Raw genomic sequence first — 16,760 nt, forward strand, 5'->3', positions numbered from 1 at the left:
TATGGGTTGCCCTGTCACCTCCTGCTGCACTCACTGTATGTGGAAACCCAGACTTTATTTTCTGGTAGGCCCAGAGTCATTCACAAATAGTTTAAAGGGAGGAGGGGAAAAAGCGTCCTATGTTATACTGAGGCATTTTACACTTTTACACCCTTTTAGTGTATCTGAGTGTGCTACATTGTAATATTAATCTCATGTGTTTCAGAGGATCATGCAACTTAAAATCTTATATGAGGCTATTATTTTAAGTAGGTCAACCAAGTTCTTACCAGGATCTTCTTGACCACATACATATTCTCCCTCTGTCAGTCTGTTCATTGACATATGCCTAGAAATATGCATTAAAAAAAAACATTGCAGAAAAGCCAATTCAGTTATTCCATTCCCCCTGAAAAATACTAAAGGAAAAGAGAGAAAAAGCCATTAGATAAGTCAGGCTAATTTGGGAACAGATGGGAAGGGTTTTACTAGTTTATTTTGTGCTTAGGGGGGTTTTATTGTTTGTTTTGGTCTTTTTCTTTTTTTAAATCTTTACAGGACTGTCACCTAGCTTGGTTTTGACTTTGAAGTGGCAAAGAAGGAAACCAGTAGTAAAATGATGTTCCATTAACAAGAACCTATTTTATTTGATGCCTTGAGAGCTAATTCTTTATCTTGGCAATAGTGCCCTCTAGGGTGTGACAGACACCTACCTCCCTTAACACTCTTGTTTTTCATTCTGGGAGATGAGTTCTGATATGCTGGCACTGGCCCAGTTCCATACTTTGGCTTTCTGCAACTCTCTCCTTCCCAGAGGGATGCCAACCTCTTCCAGTGGCTGCACCAGATGTTGCATCTGTAAAATTCCAAGTCCCAGAGTGAATGCTTTCAATAAGTGCAGAATATTATTTATTTTATATTTGACATCACACTTCTTCATCCCTTCCTCCAGGATTGATGGAGTTTCATTTCTTATCACAGCTCCTGTGACCCTGGTGTCTCTCCAAGGTGAAAGAGGCCCTGTCAGCAAATAGTCACCAATGCCAGTGAAGCCAGGCAGGGTTTGCTACAGTCTCTTAGCAGGATTAGCAAGAAACTGCTCTGTCTTGCATACTAACGATGGTTTTTTGAGCTGGCATCTCATCAGACAGAGCGAGTTAGGCCCAAGTAGGTGGGGAGGGGAAACAAACTTGAAAAAATGCCAAACATAGTCCTTTTGACATGTCACCCTGCCAGTGCTACATGGAAAGGCAGGGTGGCTCAGTGATTTTGGAGGGGTCAGCCCTGGTGGTTGCTGTAGTGAGCTGATTTGGTGCTTAATCAGTGAGATCAATTCAGTGTCCTGAGATTTACATGTGGATGCCTTTGCAGTCTGTTTGCTTTTTAAATTATTATTATTATCATTATTCTTTTTCATGACCCAGAGGACCAAAGCTAATGGTTTCATTTATACACAGCGTTCGCTTCTCTGCTTCCTATCTATTGTTCAGGTTCCTAGGATAACAAGTTTATTTCCAAGGATGACTTTCAGACCACTTTTTTCAGCTATGCAAACAGCTTCTCTGCTCAGCTCTCATCCCGTTGAAGCAGCCATGTGTGGGGTGGCAGGGGTTATGTACTATCTCTGTGAGAGAGCTTTTGCCAGCAGGTGGAAACCCACAAAGGTTTGCCTCTTTTTGCTGGCTTTGGAAATCACCTTCACCAGCATGTTCCCTCCTAGGGGAGCACTTCCTCAGCTGTGGCAAGAATTACAGCTTAGGCTGGGACATTGCACCTGATTGACTTTGATTTCAATGTGTGTAGGATATTTGTGTGTCTTCAATCACCTCACGGGGAAAAGAAATCAGTTCTGAAAGGACAGCAAACTAAAAATGCAACATCACCAGATTATCAATGGGACAGACCTTAAATATTACAGCACATGAAGATCCTGCAGCAAAAATTCAGCAAAACTGTTGTAATCCTTGGACTATGTTGAAAAGAATAAGGTTTTATGTTTCTCCCAAGATATACACTATGTAGAATAGAAGGGCACTTGCAATCTGCTTTAGTTGGAAAACCTACATATTGTTTTGGTCCTCAGCACACTTATGTATCAGAACTTGCAGAACAGTTCATATCCATGTAGCAGGGAAGGCAAATAACACTGAAAAGAAAAAGTAATCCATTTACCCCTATGTTAACTGAAGATGAATCATTTAATGTTTCCTTCTTTTCTTATCTCAACCACTAAGTGGAAGGGTGAAACCTCTTGTAGGAGAGTTTATAGTTGAGATACCCAGCTGACCTTTTAGAAACGTTTAGTCTGCAAAAGGAACAAGAGTTTAGAGTGCCTGACTAATTGTGAATTGCAGAATTGAGAGGCCACTCCAGTGCTTGTTCATTTTGCAATTTACTAATGCAACTCATTTGAATGTCTAGTGACATCCTTTAATGAGAAGAAGGAATACATTAGAGTAAAAATGTGTTAGTCATAAGGACCTGTTAGGTGTGTGTACACTGAGAACGACCTACAAAGCACATTATGGATATGCAATTCTTACTACCTGCTTTTCCTGCATAAAAAAATTATACATACACACCTTAAGCTATAGTGTTTAAAAAATTATTGCATAGTCAGTGTTAAGCCAGTTCTCCAGAGGATCATGAAAACTTCAAGTTCAAAATAGTATTTTCAAATAATTTTTTTCCCCTTTAAAAATAAGGATACTGGCTTGTGTTTAATATTAAAATGAGTATTGAGTATAATTCTGGAAAATCAAGACCATTCAAACCACATTTTGTCTTTACCATGTTCTGTCATATGTGAGTATTGCAGAGTGCTCTCACTTGGAGCTGCCAAATTTGGGTGCAGGCTATTGTTGGAAGTTTGAGCAATAACACCAAAGCATCTTTGTTCAATGAAGTTTAGCCAGTGCTTAGCATAATTTAATTAATTTCCGTGCCTTAGAGGTAGTGTAGAAACAAAATATTTTCTTGTGTACTTATTTATATTCTGAAAAAGGAAAAAAAAACTCCAAGCAGTTTTCTGAAATTGGATTATTTATCTTTCATTTAATGTTGCATTAACATTTTGTTGTCCTTGTGTAACCACTGGAATTAAAACATTAGCATTTAAACATGTGAACATTTTCTATGTTTCCCCTGCTGCCTGCTGGCTGTTTCTATTGTAATGATACTCATTTTCAATTGGTATGACAACAGGCCCACATTATTCCCCTAGTACGTGCTCTACACCTATAGCAGATCTGCAGAATTTCTTCAAAGGAGCAGTATTCCCCGACGTCATCGTTCTGTAAATTAAAGGAATGGGCGTTCATGAGGGGGAAGGAAGAGCTTCAAGTAAGAAATGTATTTCTAAAGGACTTAAAGCTCTGGTTGATTGCAAGCATTCAGGCAGCCTCATTCACCTCGGATAGTTTCCCTCAGTCTCCCACGATGCGGACTCGAGGGGTTTTGCTGGCATTGTGTGCATCCCGCTTTCCCACCCACTTCCTCTCCCGCGCCACCCCAGCCTTCAGCCATGCCTTCCCCATAGCAAGGCAGTTGCTATGGGAAGAACCCAGAACAAAATGCTGAGAGCTGCTGGTTAGCTGTAAAGTTGCTCATAAGGAACAGAAGATACTTTGTTTTGGCTGTGCAGTTTTACACCTCAGAGCAAATTGCAGCTGCTTTTGATGTAGTTGGTTTTTTTCCAGAAAAATACCCCAAAGGTTTATCTGGCAAATCTAACAAAGTTAACTCAATTCTAGTCTTTTGTGGGGTACCCTAAACAGAGTGAAGTTTCTTTGTGTTCCCTTTCTAGATAGGTAAGACAACAGTTTTTAAAAATGTGGTGGTTCCTAAATGCTAATGTTTGCCAGGTCTGCAACGTAGAAAGATTTTCTTTTTAATCTGATGGAAAGACAGAACAGACCTCTGAGTACATGGAAATGGAGCATTTCCGTACTAATCCGATTCATCACTTCAATTTGTAAACGAGATCTCCAAACTGTCAGCCACATCTTTGTGTACGCTGGGGAAATTTCCTTCGTTCATTCAGAGAGCACTGCCTGTCATTGTCATTACTGCACAGTAGCCCCTCTGGGCTGCCTGAAAAGGTTCACTAAGCATTAAGCAATGGGAGTTCCCACAGAGGTTTCTGTCTTTCTTTTGGAAATGTATAATCAACTACTAGGCTGGATTACAAATTGGGTTGGTGTTTTTATTCCCTGGTACCAAATTCAGGAGTTCTGCATTCAATATTCTCCTAAATGCTGCAACACAGAACAGATACAAGATTTTGTAAGTGGAAAGTTGTGCTGTTAACTCTCTATTTGAGCCTCTACCCTTTATAATGCAACACTGGGTAACCAGTTCACCTGCTTGATACTGGAACATTATTCTGTAAAGCTTAAATTGCTGCTGTTACTTTCTGGGGCAGAAAGGAGAACTCTTCTACCTGAACTGATGTAGATTTTTGTAGTCTTGGTGTGATTTTGATCCCGTGAGCACCAAGATGTGGTACCACTGAATAAAAATTTCTGCTAGAATGGGCTACTAACAACTTTCCTTGGCCACTCTGGGCATCACAAAGTCTCAGAGAAATTATTTTATGTATACCTCAAACAGCATACATAAAATAATGCCATCTACCATATTACATTTTCCGTTTCAAATTATAAATCTGAATGTTGATTGGCTTGAAACAAATGTTTGTAATAAAAGACAAATGGAGAGAAGGATCAAGTGGTTTGAGGAGGAAAGATGGAGAAAACTGTCATTTTTGTGAAGGCTGAACATAAGACCATCTAGATCACACTTAGGCAGCTTCCAATGGTTTGGCACTCATGTGATGCCCATGAATGAGCCAGTGCTATTCCAGTTTGATGGGAGAAACCTCCTGTTTCTGGAGTTACTAACCAGGTGGCTGGTTGTGTAGGTTGAACACTGGAAGAAGCCTTTTGTCTTTGAAATAATATGGGGGTTTTGGCTTCCAGGAGGAGTTCTGTTACCCCGTGGAATGTCTGGCTCTGACAGTGGAGGAGGTCATGCACATCCGTCAGGTGCTTGTGAAGGCAGAGCTGGAGAAGTACCAGCAATATAAAGACATCTACACTGCTCTCAAGAAAGGAAAGGTAGGGCTGAGTCTGTGGAGGATCTGAAGGGTATTGAGGGAGGCCAGTTGCACGTTTGTTTCTTACCCTGTATTAGAGGGAAAGAAGAGTTATCCACCAAACATCCCCCTGAATGCCTAACACATGGGTCAGCTTCCTCGAGTTATGTCCAGAAACACAAAAACTTTTCATGGAAACACCTTCTTTGTTTAGATTGTCTATAAAAATGCAGTAGCATTTGCAATTGTCAGAATGTATCTGTACGTGTCTGGTTTAAACTTCATTGACTGAAGTGATTTCTGTCCTTATGCCTTCTGCAGGTTTGGTTACCTTTTCTGTTCCAGAAAATAGAATTGCAGATAGCAATAGAAAACTACAAGTTCTTCTTGTATGAATCCTTACTATCAAGCACAGAGGGAATTAAAGCCTTCTGAGAAGTCAAGGCACATGTGACCCCAGAAGGAGGTTTAATATTAAGAGACCCATTAACTAATGCATTTTTCTGTAAACTGCAGATTGGAGATTGGTACTTCCCAGTAGAAGCAGCATCCTTTTCTCCCACTTTTGACTTGCACTTCTTCAACACCTCCAGCAAGTCTGTTTTGACTTCACAGTGTATTTTATCTACAGGCCTATCTGTGTCTAGTATGCAGACTTGTTTTAAAGATTTAATACATTTAAGGCAGAGAAACAAGAATCTTATGGTGTCATTCATTACATTCAGCTGTTGCCTGTTGTCATGATATATAAAGCCTAGTCATGAGCTTTTATCAAATCTCAAAGTAGGTTGAGGCTTTCATTAATTTACCCCACTATTAAAATTGCTTGCTTTTATTTCTAACCAAATTTATCTAGTTAACAGGCAAGTTTTTAATTTAGGCAAAACAATTAAAGAACTAGTTCTGAATGTATGAAGGTACAATTCTGGACCTTCTTCTCCATATCATCTTAAAAGTACAGACCCCAGAACTGGATGTAGCACTGCCACTGTGGCCTTGCCAACAGCAACTGGTTGGTGAAGTCACCACTGTGTGGGACTTTGCTTAACATTGTGGATTCCTCTGTTCTTCTTCCTGTAGCTCTGCTTTTGCTGTCGAACAAGAAGGTTTTCTTTCTTTACCTGGTCTTACACTTGTCAGTTCTGCAAGAGGTAAATATTTAATGTCTGTTAATAAATGAGTACCATTTCAGAGGGAAAATTATTCTTTATACATTAGAAACCCTCAAACATTACTGCTGCATACTGTTGGTTGGGTTTAGTTCTGTAACAGTCTAAGTTAAAAAAACTTTTCAGAAACATTTCCTTTGTAAGTGATAGAATTGCTTTCTTAGACTGAAACTCTTGACTAAATGTGAGAGAAACACTCATTTGTTCTATGCTTATGGGAAAGCAAGATGGAATTTATTCAGACTCGCCAGTCAACAGTTCCACAACCTGTGTTTTTGGGGGAAACATTTAAATTTACTTTTTTGGCTATTTTTTGAGTCTTGGGGCAGGGGAAAAATGAGAAGGAATACTTGTGGGAAAAATGATAAATTTGAAGTTAACAGTGAGACAGTAAGTCGGAAGATACACGTAACCACTGAATTGCAGTCTCACTTACCAGAGGAGGTTTCTTTAGAGGAAAACCAGCTTCTTTTTCTTTTGTTTTTCCCCTGTTTTTTAAATTTAGGTGTAGATCTTGTTCAGCATTTCTCCTTGCTTTTGGCTTCATGTTCTGATTGAAGTTACTATGCTGAAGAAGCTTTAAAAATTAAAATGTTTGTTTAAGGGGAGGATGGGGAGGGTTCTAACACCTGACATCCCTTATTCTTGATTTAAACATAATTTTTCCCAATGGATTGATTCATGCTCTTGCTTTCTTTCACAGGCCTGTATGCTCACAGTGTTGCAAAAAAGTAAGTAAGGAAACTTAGGTTTTGAGCCTTTCTAAAAAGCTGCAATCTTTGTAATGATGCTGCATGTTCCCTGTGCTGTTCCCAACAGATGCGGCTGCCATCGAAGCCATACTCCACCCTCCCCATCTTCTCCCTGGGACCTTCAACCTTGCAAAGGGGAGAAAGCTTCATGAGGCCAGAGAAACCCTCTACCAGTCACCACCATTCCCTGCGGAGCAGGTGAGAAACAACCCGGCCTCACTTGTGCCTGTTGCAGATGTTCCCCGGGTGTTTCATGCTGGGTCATCAACCATGAAGGTGCTTCTCCTCTGTTTTGTAGTTGGCAATGTTTCTAATGCTTGTAGTAACTTCTGTGAAGCCTGAAAAGCCAGGTCTCTTCTACTCATTGCTTTGATTTAGAAATAGCAACAGTAACAGTGTCTTAAACCTTTTTCACATTACAGCTGAAAAATAATGAGAGTCTGGGACAGCTGTATTTCTGTAGCACCTCTGAAAAAATATCCTTAACATGTCTTTTTCTGGTGTGAATGAACTCTTTGGAGATAAATCTTGCAGGCTAAAATCACCACTGAATGGGAATTCAATGATGTCTAGTGCACAGATTTATCCTTTTTCCCCCCTTATTTTCATAATACCAATTTTCATAATTTTTTCACTTCAATATTATCAGGTTATCTGTTGGTTTTATATCTTATACACAGATGGTTGTCAAAGCGAATCCAAGAAATTAAATATAAAAGGAATGCTCCTTTTTGAGGGAATCTGCTGTATAAACCCACTGCATAGATCACCATTGCTATGAAGCTGTGTAGATTAGCCAAAGACATCAGCTATTTTTAGTTACTAGCAAGGTTGTTTTTGCCAGGACATAGATGTTACACACGCCCTCAGTCAGTGACACTGCAATGTTGCCAATCCAGGCAGAAGCTGTCCTCTCCAGTGTTTGCTGTAATTTGGGACAGGAGGAAGGGAAATTTAAATCCAGACCTTTCTGATGTAATTTTTCCTGGGGCTATTTGGCCCAAGTTGCCAAATAACATGGCAGATCCTGCTCTTTCGCCTTTCAGGTTGACCTCAAGGTCCAAGTCTATGGATAAGTCCCAAGAAGAGTTTCCCAAAGAATTAATGGAGGACTGGAGCACAATGGAGGTTTGTGTGGACTGCAAGAAGTTCATCTCAGAAATCATCAGCTCCAGCCGGCGCAGCCTGTCTCTGGCCAACAAGCGAGCCAGGTTAAAAAGGAAAACACAGTCGTTCTACATGTCGTCGCCAGGAACCTCGGAATACTGCCCCTCGGAAAGGACGATCAACGAGATCTGAGCCGTGTGCCTTTTGCTTTGCTTCCATCTCCATGAGGTCATCATCCATGAGCGAGGTCACTGGAACCGGATTGTCATCCCGTTGCTTCGTTCCACTTGACTGGCTTGGGTTTGCATTAGATCACGGCATTTCCTACTCCAGCAGGTCCCGGAGACACGGAGCGCTGTGTTTGGATCTGTGCAGGGTGATACGCAGCGGGGCAGCTGCTCGCGCTGGGAGAAAATCAACAGTTTGGAATTGTTGCCTCTTTTGTACGTGTGCGTCGAAACGAGAAAGCCTTTTCTTGCTTCCAATCTTTTTTTAACCATGCTTTGAATCATGAGCTGAGAACAGGTGTCTGGTGGAGAACCAGATCTAGCACAGTGTCAGTGTTAGCAGAGTAGCAAGCAGTAGGTCCTGCTGGCATTCCCACCCTCGGGATGCTCACGGCCTCGTTGAGGCAGCCAAGGGCCATGTCTCACACCAGGCACCCAGCATGAGCAGCTCTGGTCAAATCAATTTTTTTTTGAACCATTTTGCTTGCTCTGAGATCAGGGTTCAGCACGGGACTCTACAGTGTCAGTGTGCTGGGGCAAAGCAGGTGACAAAGCTCTTCACCCATGTGGTCGGCCATACCCCCGAGCTGCTGTACTTCTGAAGCCTTAGTGTCCTTCTGAGTGTCTCCTGAGCAGGTTTTAGTAGTTTACTTTCTATCTTGAATGTACGATAATGACTACTGGTAGCAGTGAATTTTAATAGTAGACAAAGTTGTACAGTTTATGGGGAGGATGGGAAATAAGGGAGGCTTCTCATTATAACTGGATACCTGTAAAATTGTTCTCGAAACTCAGAGGAAACAGTGAGTAAGGTGTAAATTTGTATTATAATGGAGCACACAGATACTGCTATAGTTCTGTCTGACAGCATATTCATTAGTAACCCCATTTTTTCTGGGGTTTATAACTTGGCTGTAAAAATTTGTGTTCTGCTGAAATTTGGGACAGCGCTGTCTCAGATGGGGAGCGATCTCTCTTTTTTTTCTTTAATCTTTTTTTCATTCTTCCCCCCTTTTTAATTCACTCACAAGGGAGTGCTAGACTAATTGTTTAGAAGTTCCAACAATTTTACAACATTAACTGACATCTCATGCTTTTTTTGCACCTTTTTTTATATTCAAAATACTTTTCTTTTTTTAAATTCAGTCATAGCCAGAGTTTAGTCAGTAATTTGGGGCCAGATCTTTTTGGTATTTAAAAACAAGCTAACATAGCCAAGTTATTAATACTTGAAAATCAACTACTGTAACTTTTTTCATAAATTTTTTAATACCCTGAGGCATATTTAATATCTATATAGCAGTGTATTATAGAATGACATAGCAGAAAAGTTTCAGATCTATTTATTAACATTTCTATACTTCATGTTAATGATACCTCAGAACTGCTCCAAAGTAGCTGGGACTGGACTTCCATAACATAGTTTTAAAGGTGTATTCATCAAAACAGCTTCCTCTGTCCAAAAAGCCCAAGAGACAGACTGCCCCTCTGGCCCTGGCAAGGCACAGTGCCGAGGCTGGGAGGCACCAGGGCTGCTTGGCTCCCATTTGGCAGCCTTTGGAGCAGCCATCCATATCGTCTCTTTTATGCTGATTTGAAAAGCACATGCAAAAGGCTCTGTAAACCTTCCCAGGGAGTCAGCCATCCTTATTTTTTGTTAAAAGCCCCCTTGGAAAATGAGAATTTTTGCGTATGTAGGGCTTATTGAAATAGTTTCTATTTTTTCTGAACCAATGCAAACAGGAAAAGCAGGGCTCAGTGCTAACTCTCTCTCCTTGCTGTCCCATGTAAGGTCAGGTGTCACAGCCCTCTCCTCGCGGTGCCTCTGGAAAAGTGTCTTGCATGTTAAGGCACCCGGAGTACTGGCAGGAGATAGGGATGTGGGATTGCAGGGGAGCAGCACAGGCAGCTGGTGGGCAAGGTTCTGCTGTTGCTGGAAGGGTCACCTGATCTCAGTCACATCAGCACTTTTTCTTGTTTCTGTGCCAAAACCAGGCCGTGTATTTGCTGCACAGTGCACCAGGGAAACCAGGTGGAAAGAAATGCAGGAAATCTCACTTTGCATCTGCCCTGTTGTTGTTGTGACAGTATTTTCATGGAGGTGCCCCAGCCATGTTACATTCACCCAGCCCTCTGCTCACAGTCCGCTTCCCTGGTGTCCTCAAGCCACTGAGGTGCAGGGCATCCAGCACATTTATTTTCCTCTTGGAGAGGAATCTGTGGTGTAGAGCAGGCAGGATGAGGGACTAAGTAACTCATGAGCATGCAAAGGGAAACGAGTCTTTCATGCCTGTGCCCTGTTCCACTCTGGCAGTGGCTGGGAGTGGCTCTGGGGCAGTGGCAGAGCCTTGTGATCCAGCCTGTGCCTTCCCAGAATTCCCAGAAGTCCTTGGCTCAGGGCAGGCTCTGCTGTGCTGGGCAGGGCACAAACACTGAACTACAATGCAGTGGTTGTACAGACGGCTCCCTGTTGCTCACACAGAGGTGCCATGGGCCAGGGCCTGGATAACCTCCCTTTTTCCCTGGAGAAAACCCTCCAGGCTGCTGACACATGCTGTGGCAGGCTCCAGAAAACATGGTGTGGAGGCTGCCTCTCGCCTTCACTCCCATCCCTTCCTCCCTGGCAGAGTTGCTTCGCATTATCCTGGCATTTCATTCCCCAAGAGGAAAAGCAGAGGGTTGGTTTGTTGTGGGAAGCCTGAAGGAGCTCAGCTCGCTGGTTGCCTGGCTCTGCGGAGTGGGCTATTTTTAGCTTTCCGTCTCCTCCCTGCCTGCACCAGCATCCCAAATCCACTGCAGCCATTGGCTCAGCACCCCGTGGTGCTGCCCAGCATGTCCTAGTTACGGGCTGAACTTCACGTCAGCGTCAGAGGGGGAAATCAGAAGCTTGTAAATATCTGTAATATATTTATTAATATTTAGGAAATCTCCATCAATCATGCAATGGGAATTGACTTTCCCATGATGTTTTAAAAAGGAAATGAGTCTTATTTATATGTGTGTTGGCTGTTATCTTTTATTAGAGTTAACGCTTTCAGCCCCCTAATACAGTTTGCACATCTTAGAGTGAATTACTGCTGAAAAGAATGCAGCACTAGCACAGTGAACTCCGTTCCATGAATTTTAAAATTATTTTCTTCTTCTTTTTTTTAGCTTTATTAGTATTCCCAAGGTCTGTTAAAATATATCATGGGAGACCCAAGGAGCTAAAAATGCCTCTGGCAGCATCAGTCTTGTTTTGTATGTGAACCTGGTTGTGGGGAATGCAAAACCAGCTCTGCCTCACGGCGGTGATGGAAGATGTGAGCAGACTTTTGCTGCAGCTCTCAGACCTGACCTTTCAAGTGTTCATGGTGACAGTAGTGTTTTGGGGGGTTGTTGGGTTTTTTTTCCCTTTCTCCATTACTTCCTTTATACAGGGAGGGGTGTTACCTGGTGAAAATAAAATGCCTTTCCGTTATAACCCTTGTCTGTGTTAATTATTCATGGGGGAGCTGATCTAAAGGTTCTGTCTCTCTCTTTTTCATGCTCTTATAGTTTTGTAAGATCAGCCAGATGTTTCTTTTGGCAAAGAATTGTTAACGAAAATGATTGCATAACAGCTGAACACTGGCTGGGCTGCATGAAGGGATGAAAACATGTCGAAGTACCCTTAGAATAGCAATAAAAACTGGTTGTGTAACCCCAGTGATGTGATTAGCTCCTCGTCATCATCTGCAGCCAGCTCCCTCTGTTACCAGTGTGCTGCTTCTTCCAACACTGGCAGGCTGTACCTGAGGCAGCACGTTTGTCCTGCATGTAGTACAGGCTTTGGGAAACCTCCATCCCTCCCTCATCACTGGGAGAGAAATGCTGACAGTCTTTTGGAGAGGTTTTTGATGGATTTGGTTTAGTTTTTAAACCAGAAGTGGAGAGACCATTATTATCACAACTCTTACATTGTTCTCTTTTCTCTCCTGAGCATCCCTTTTCCCCAGTCAAGTTCAGCATCAGCTTCCCTGGTTCATTACTGGCTGCATGCTCTATAGGTTAAAACTAATTTAGAACCTCCAACTTTAAGCTCCTGATTGCTACCTTCCTGCTTTACTTCATCCAGCAGCTCTGCACAACTTTTAGGAATGTCTGTCTCATCTGTGAAGCAGTGACAGCACACAGGCATGAGAGAAAGGTGCTGCAACTCTACGCTCTGGTGCTACAGCACATGGATTATGTTCATGTTACCAGGAAATTTTATACTGTTGCCATGTTGATAACTTGGAGCTGCTCTGGTTTATTTCTTCTTTTGTATGTGTGTATCTTCAGGCCAGTCTGAAAATGTTTATGAATACCTATTCCAGCTATAAACCTTTCTTTCATTGTTTCTGTCTGATTTTTACTATGGTGTTCCAGATTTTTTGGGTACCTGAAATTTTACCATTGCCCAGAACTTCCATGTAGGAGAACCATGACAGAGGGGTGTTAGCTCAGCCTGATGTGATACACAAAGCCATAGAACCCCACGCTGAGCGGCACCTGTGAGTTCCAGCAGCCCAGAGCAGAGGCAGCCTGGGGCCTTCCCTGTTCCCTCACCTTGATGTTGAAAAATCCCAGAGCTGCCCATTTTGCTCGGCTGGCCTGGCACAAGCTGTGAGCTGCTCTGTGTCCCACAGTCCCCAGCTGCAAAAAGAGACTTCAGAGTGATTACAAACTTTTTAAAGAATTTTGAGAGCTGCTGCTGAAGAGCTGAGTGCTCAGCATTAGAGCTGAAAGGATCCTGCAGTGCAAGTTTCCATCTGCTTTCAGTACTTGAAAACAATTAGCCCCACTTCCAGGTGAAACAAATTCCAGAGAGGTGAATCTTTAGAAGACTTTGACAAGCAAAGACTTGTGAATGAATTTTTCTATGGTAGGTCTGCACTCAACAGATGTCATGGGGCGTAATGAGGAGATGGAGCTAAATAGGTGTCAAATAGCCATGGCAAATTGTATGTGGCAGTAGCTTAGTTTGTTTATTTGCAATAAACCAATTCAGTAACTTTGCAGTTTCTTCTCTGCTCAGGCTGTTTTGCAGTCGCAGTGCCTGGCTGAACTGAGTGTCAAGTGTGAGGTAGGCCAGGCCCTGTGTCCTGAGGTAATGACAGGAGCTGCTGCCATCTGCAAAGGTTGGCAAGATGAGTTCTGTAGAACATTTCTAGAGGAAGCCCTTTGGAACAGACCCTGCAGAATAGACCTTACTATAGCTTATTAAAAAATACATTTGTAAGCAGATAGTCTTTCAAGGTACCAGGCTACTGCTGTAAACTCACAGCTGAAAAAGACCTGTTTGATTATTGATACATTTGATTTTAAAAAAAACCCCAACCCGTAAGAGCACTCAGTACGAAAAAACCATATTCTTGGTGCCTGTGATGCAGCTGAAGCTGTTTCCACTAAGCTTCAGGTCCTCTCTGCATTTCTCTAACCAGTGACATCAGTGCTTAGAAATGGGAGCCAGCAATGCTTTGGCTTTTGCAGGACGGGCCCTGGGCCAGACAGTGCAGTGTGGGACTGTTTAATTGAATTTCAGATATCTGAGTTCAGAAATCTGCTAAATCTGGAATTAAAGGACATGGGCATGAGCTGATGTGAGTTCTGCAGGAAGTTGGCCTCCAAAGTTCAGTGGACATAAGCACCAGTTCAGCTGGCACAGATCTGTGGAGGCAGCACTGTCATGGCCCAGCTTTCAGGAGAGGCAGAGACCAAGGCCCAGCTTCAGCTGAGACATTAAAGGTGGGCATGTTCCTGTTGAAGGGCTGGTGGTTACATTACCGCTGAATCAAAAGCAAAATGAAGATAATGACAAGGGGTTTTGAGCTGTATTTCTGTTAAAGAGAGTTTCCCTCTCCCCAACCCCCTTCTTTAATAAAGGGAAAAAAAAAACCAAACAGGAGGTGCACTTTTTGGACATGAACAGGCCTAAAGTACAAACGCTTCCCCTTTGAGCTTCCCCTGCTTCTGTGCTGTCACTGTGCATGTACTGTCTGCGCATCTTCAGGGACACCAGGGGCATCAGCTCTAACAGCGAAAGGCAACAGAATTGTCTTCTGCCTGTTTCCATGTTATGTGGTACTGAAATGCAATTTCTTGTTGATGTGTTACTAATAAAAAGATCTTCAAAATGACTGGATTGCTGTCACTTTCTTGAGGGAACTGTGAAGACCACGGGCACCGTTTCTTACAGAGTACAGCTGGAAGGGCCATGTTCCACATTTGTTTGGCCAGTCAGCGCCCTGAACCTCAGCTGCTGCAGATCTTAACTAGGTCAGAAACAAAGTTAATAGCAAAGTAAAAGAGAAGGTGGTGTGCCAGCCAAGGCCCCACATTAGGAGCCCTTACTGATCATTTCACTTGCAGGTGCCTTCCAGTAAAATGAGAATCATACCTCAGTCACCTCAGTTGTGGAAAAATTAAAAGGACAGGACTTGTGCTTCACAGGAATGCCTTCTCACTGAACAAATCTGTAGTGAAAGCATGACCTGCTCCCTGGAGCTGGGATTAAAAGGCTTAGCCCATAACCTGGATGATTCTGACAGGTGGCAAGTAGTAATGGTGGGGTAAGAAAGTAGTTTATTAGCTAAATAAGGTCTTGTTCACAAGTCAAGGCTAGTGATTTTAGATGAGTCTTTCCTGTTCTAATGCAAAATGAAGCAGCTGCCAGTCCCAAATGGAGTTACCAGAGGACCCCTGCAGAGCTTTTGAGCAGTGTGTGGCTTACATCGAGCTCCAGGGAGCCTGGTACTGGATCCTGCTGCCTACTCAGCACAGACTAATGGAAATTATTTTTCTGCAGCTTTCTCAGAAAACCAGCAGCCCATTAGATATTACCACTGTCACAGTCAGAATTATTTTTTAAAATTGCACGTGGCATTTATTTTGGAGAGCACCACAAGGTGCATGGACACTTTACAGGCCTGCCCTTCACAGCTTCCAGTCTGGGAAGGTGCAACAGTAGGAATGGTGTTGCCTACCCACCACTGCTCCTCCTGAGGATTTGAATGAAAAGTGTCACATCAAGGAACATGGCTGGTCATCTTACTCAGTGCTAGGTTATTACACTGTCAGATACATCAGTGCCCAATTTGTGCTCTGCAGCAGTTCCTGACATGCACCACATGCTGCAGCTCAATGCCTTTGCATACCTTAAGCAAATCTTGAAGAAACAGGAGCTTTCACTAGGACTGCCTGTTGTCCCAACAAACATAACCCTTCCTCCATCGTGCCTGCTGACCTGATGGAGGAAAAGAAATAAGAAGCATGGAGGAGCATGGAAGACTCACACAGGCACAAGGCCAAATTAAGAAAGGACAGGATAGTCTGCACAAACCCAATTAATTACACACCAGACCATTTGACAACACTGTCTTAAGTTAACACCTTTTTGTTGCTAACATAAGCCTGCACCAGCACGAAAAGCAGACCTCAAACAGAAGCCAGCCTACCTCGAGTCTGGTATCTTCAACATCTTAAAATCCTTCAGGGCCAAGAACCAGCATGCCCAGTTTGCCACAGTCTGGGAACCACTGCTGCGGTTCCCTTGCTGCTTCCCCCGCAGTCAGGAACCAGCTATTCCCAGCTTCTTCCTTCCAGCAGGCATGAGTGATGCAGCTGCAGGGATGGGGGAGCAGCTACACTTCTATCCAACCTGGAGAGCTGATGTGCTGACACCAAATTCTTAAAATCCAGCCACCTCCCTACATCACACACCCCACTCCGTTTCCCTTGAATTGCAACCCAGCAGCTGAGAAACACCAAACTGCAGCTTGAACAACTGCTGCAAACACCCTCCCTCTCACAAAATCCTACTTCAGTTCTGCTTTCAACTCTCAGAGTGTAGGATTCTTACTCAAGATGGCACTTGCTACCTATTAATCAACACAGTTACAAGCACTGAGCTTTCTTCTGCTTGGTCCCCAGCACTTCAAGATCCCTCCAAGTAGATCAGTGCTGACTTAACACCAATTCTGCTTTACACATTTTTTTCCTCCTACATACTTTTCCTCCTGCTCCAATCCAAAAAGCTGCACTCTGCTGCTCCCACAAGCAGCCTAACACTTTCCCTCACATGCAGCTTTCTGTCTTTGAGACACCTTAGTCAATGCACGTGACATAAAACTGACTACAGAAATATTTTTGAGCCATTTCCAGTAAAGAAAGAAAAGATGGAGGAGTTTCTCTAAGGAGCAGCCAAAAATAAGCAATTCCAAAGGCAGGGTGTTTTTGCCTCAAGGGCCAGCTCAGACTGTAACAGTCTAAGAACGGGAATGGGAACTGGGATGCTTCAAAAACAGTGTTATGCACAGCACAGACAGCGAGGGATCCCACTGGATCCCATAGATCTGATCAATCACATGGCCTAGGGAGAAGGATGGAAGCCCCATATGCAAACAATACAGGCAGAGAGCAGAAGGGTAAA

General features: G+C 43.0%; 1 protein-coding gene across 6 annotated transcripts in view; it reads left to right on the forward strand.

Annotated features, from left to right (window-relative positions):
• The window catches only part of SPIRE1 (spire type actin nucleation factor 1), a 128,163-nt gene extending 113,694 nt beyond the window's left edge, over nt 1-14,469 (forward strand). For 3 of the 6 annotated variants that reach the window (XM_048289171.1, XM_048289173.1, XM_048289172.1), the window contains 6 exons: nt 1,470-1,643; nt 4,959-5,096; nt 6,155-6,225; nt 6,947-6,974; nt 7,063-7,193; nt 8,042-14,469. In XM_048289171.1, coding sequence (XP_048145128.1) covers nt 1,470-1,643; nt 4,959-5,096; nt 6,155-6,225; nt 6,947-6,974; nt 7,063-7,193; nt 8,042-8,294 — 795 coding nt within the window. In that variant the 3' untranslated portion in view covers nt 8,295-14,469. The remainder of the gene's footprint in view (nt 1-1,469; nt 1,644-4,958; nt 5,097-6,154; nt 6,226-6,946; nt 6,975-7,062; nt 7,194-8,041) is intronic. The other 3 variants (XM_048289177.1, XM_048289175.1, XM_048289176.1) reach the window with 1 other exon arrangement.
• Nucleotides 14,470-16,760: the final 2,291 nt, after the last annotated feature.

The sequence above is a fragment of the Corvus hawaiiensis genome, chromosome 30 (genome assembly GCF_020740725.1).
Source record: "Corvus hawaiiensis isolate bCorHaw1 chromosome 30, bCorHaw1.pri.cur, whole genome shotgun sequence".
NCBI lineage: Eukaryota > Metazoa > Chordata > Aves > Passeriformes > Corvidae > Corvus > Corvus hawaiiensis.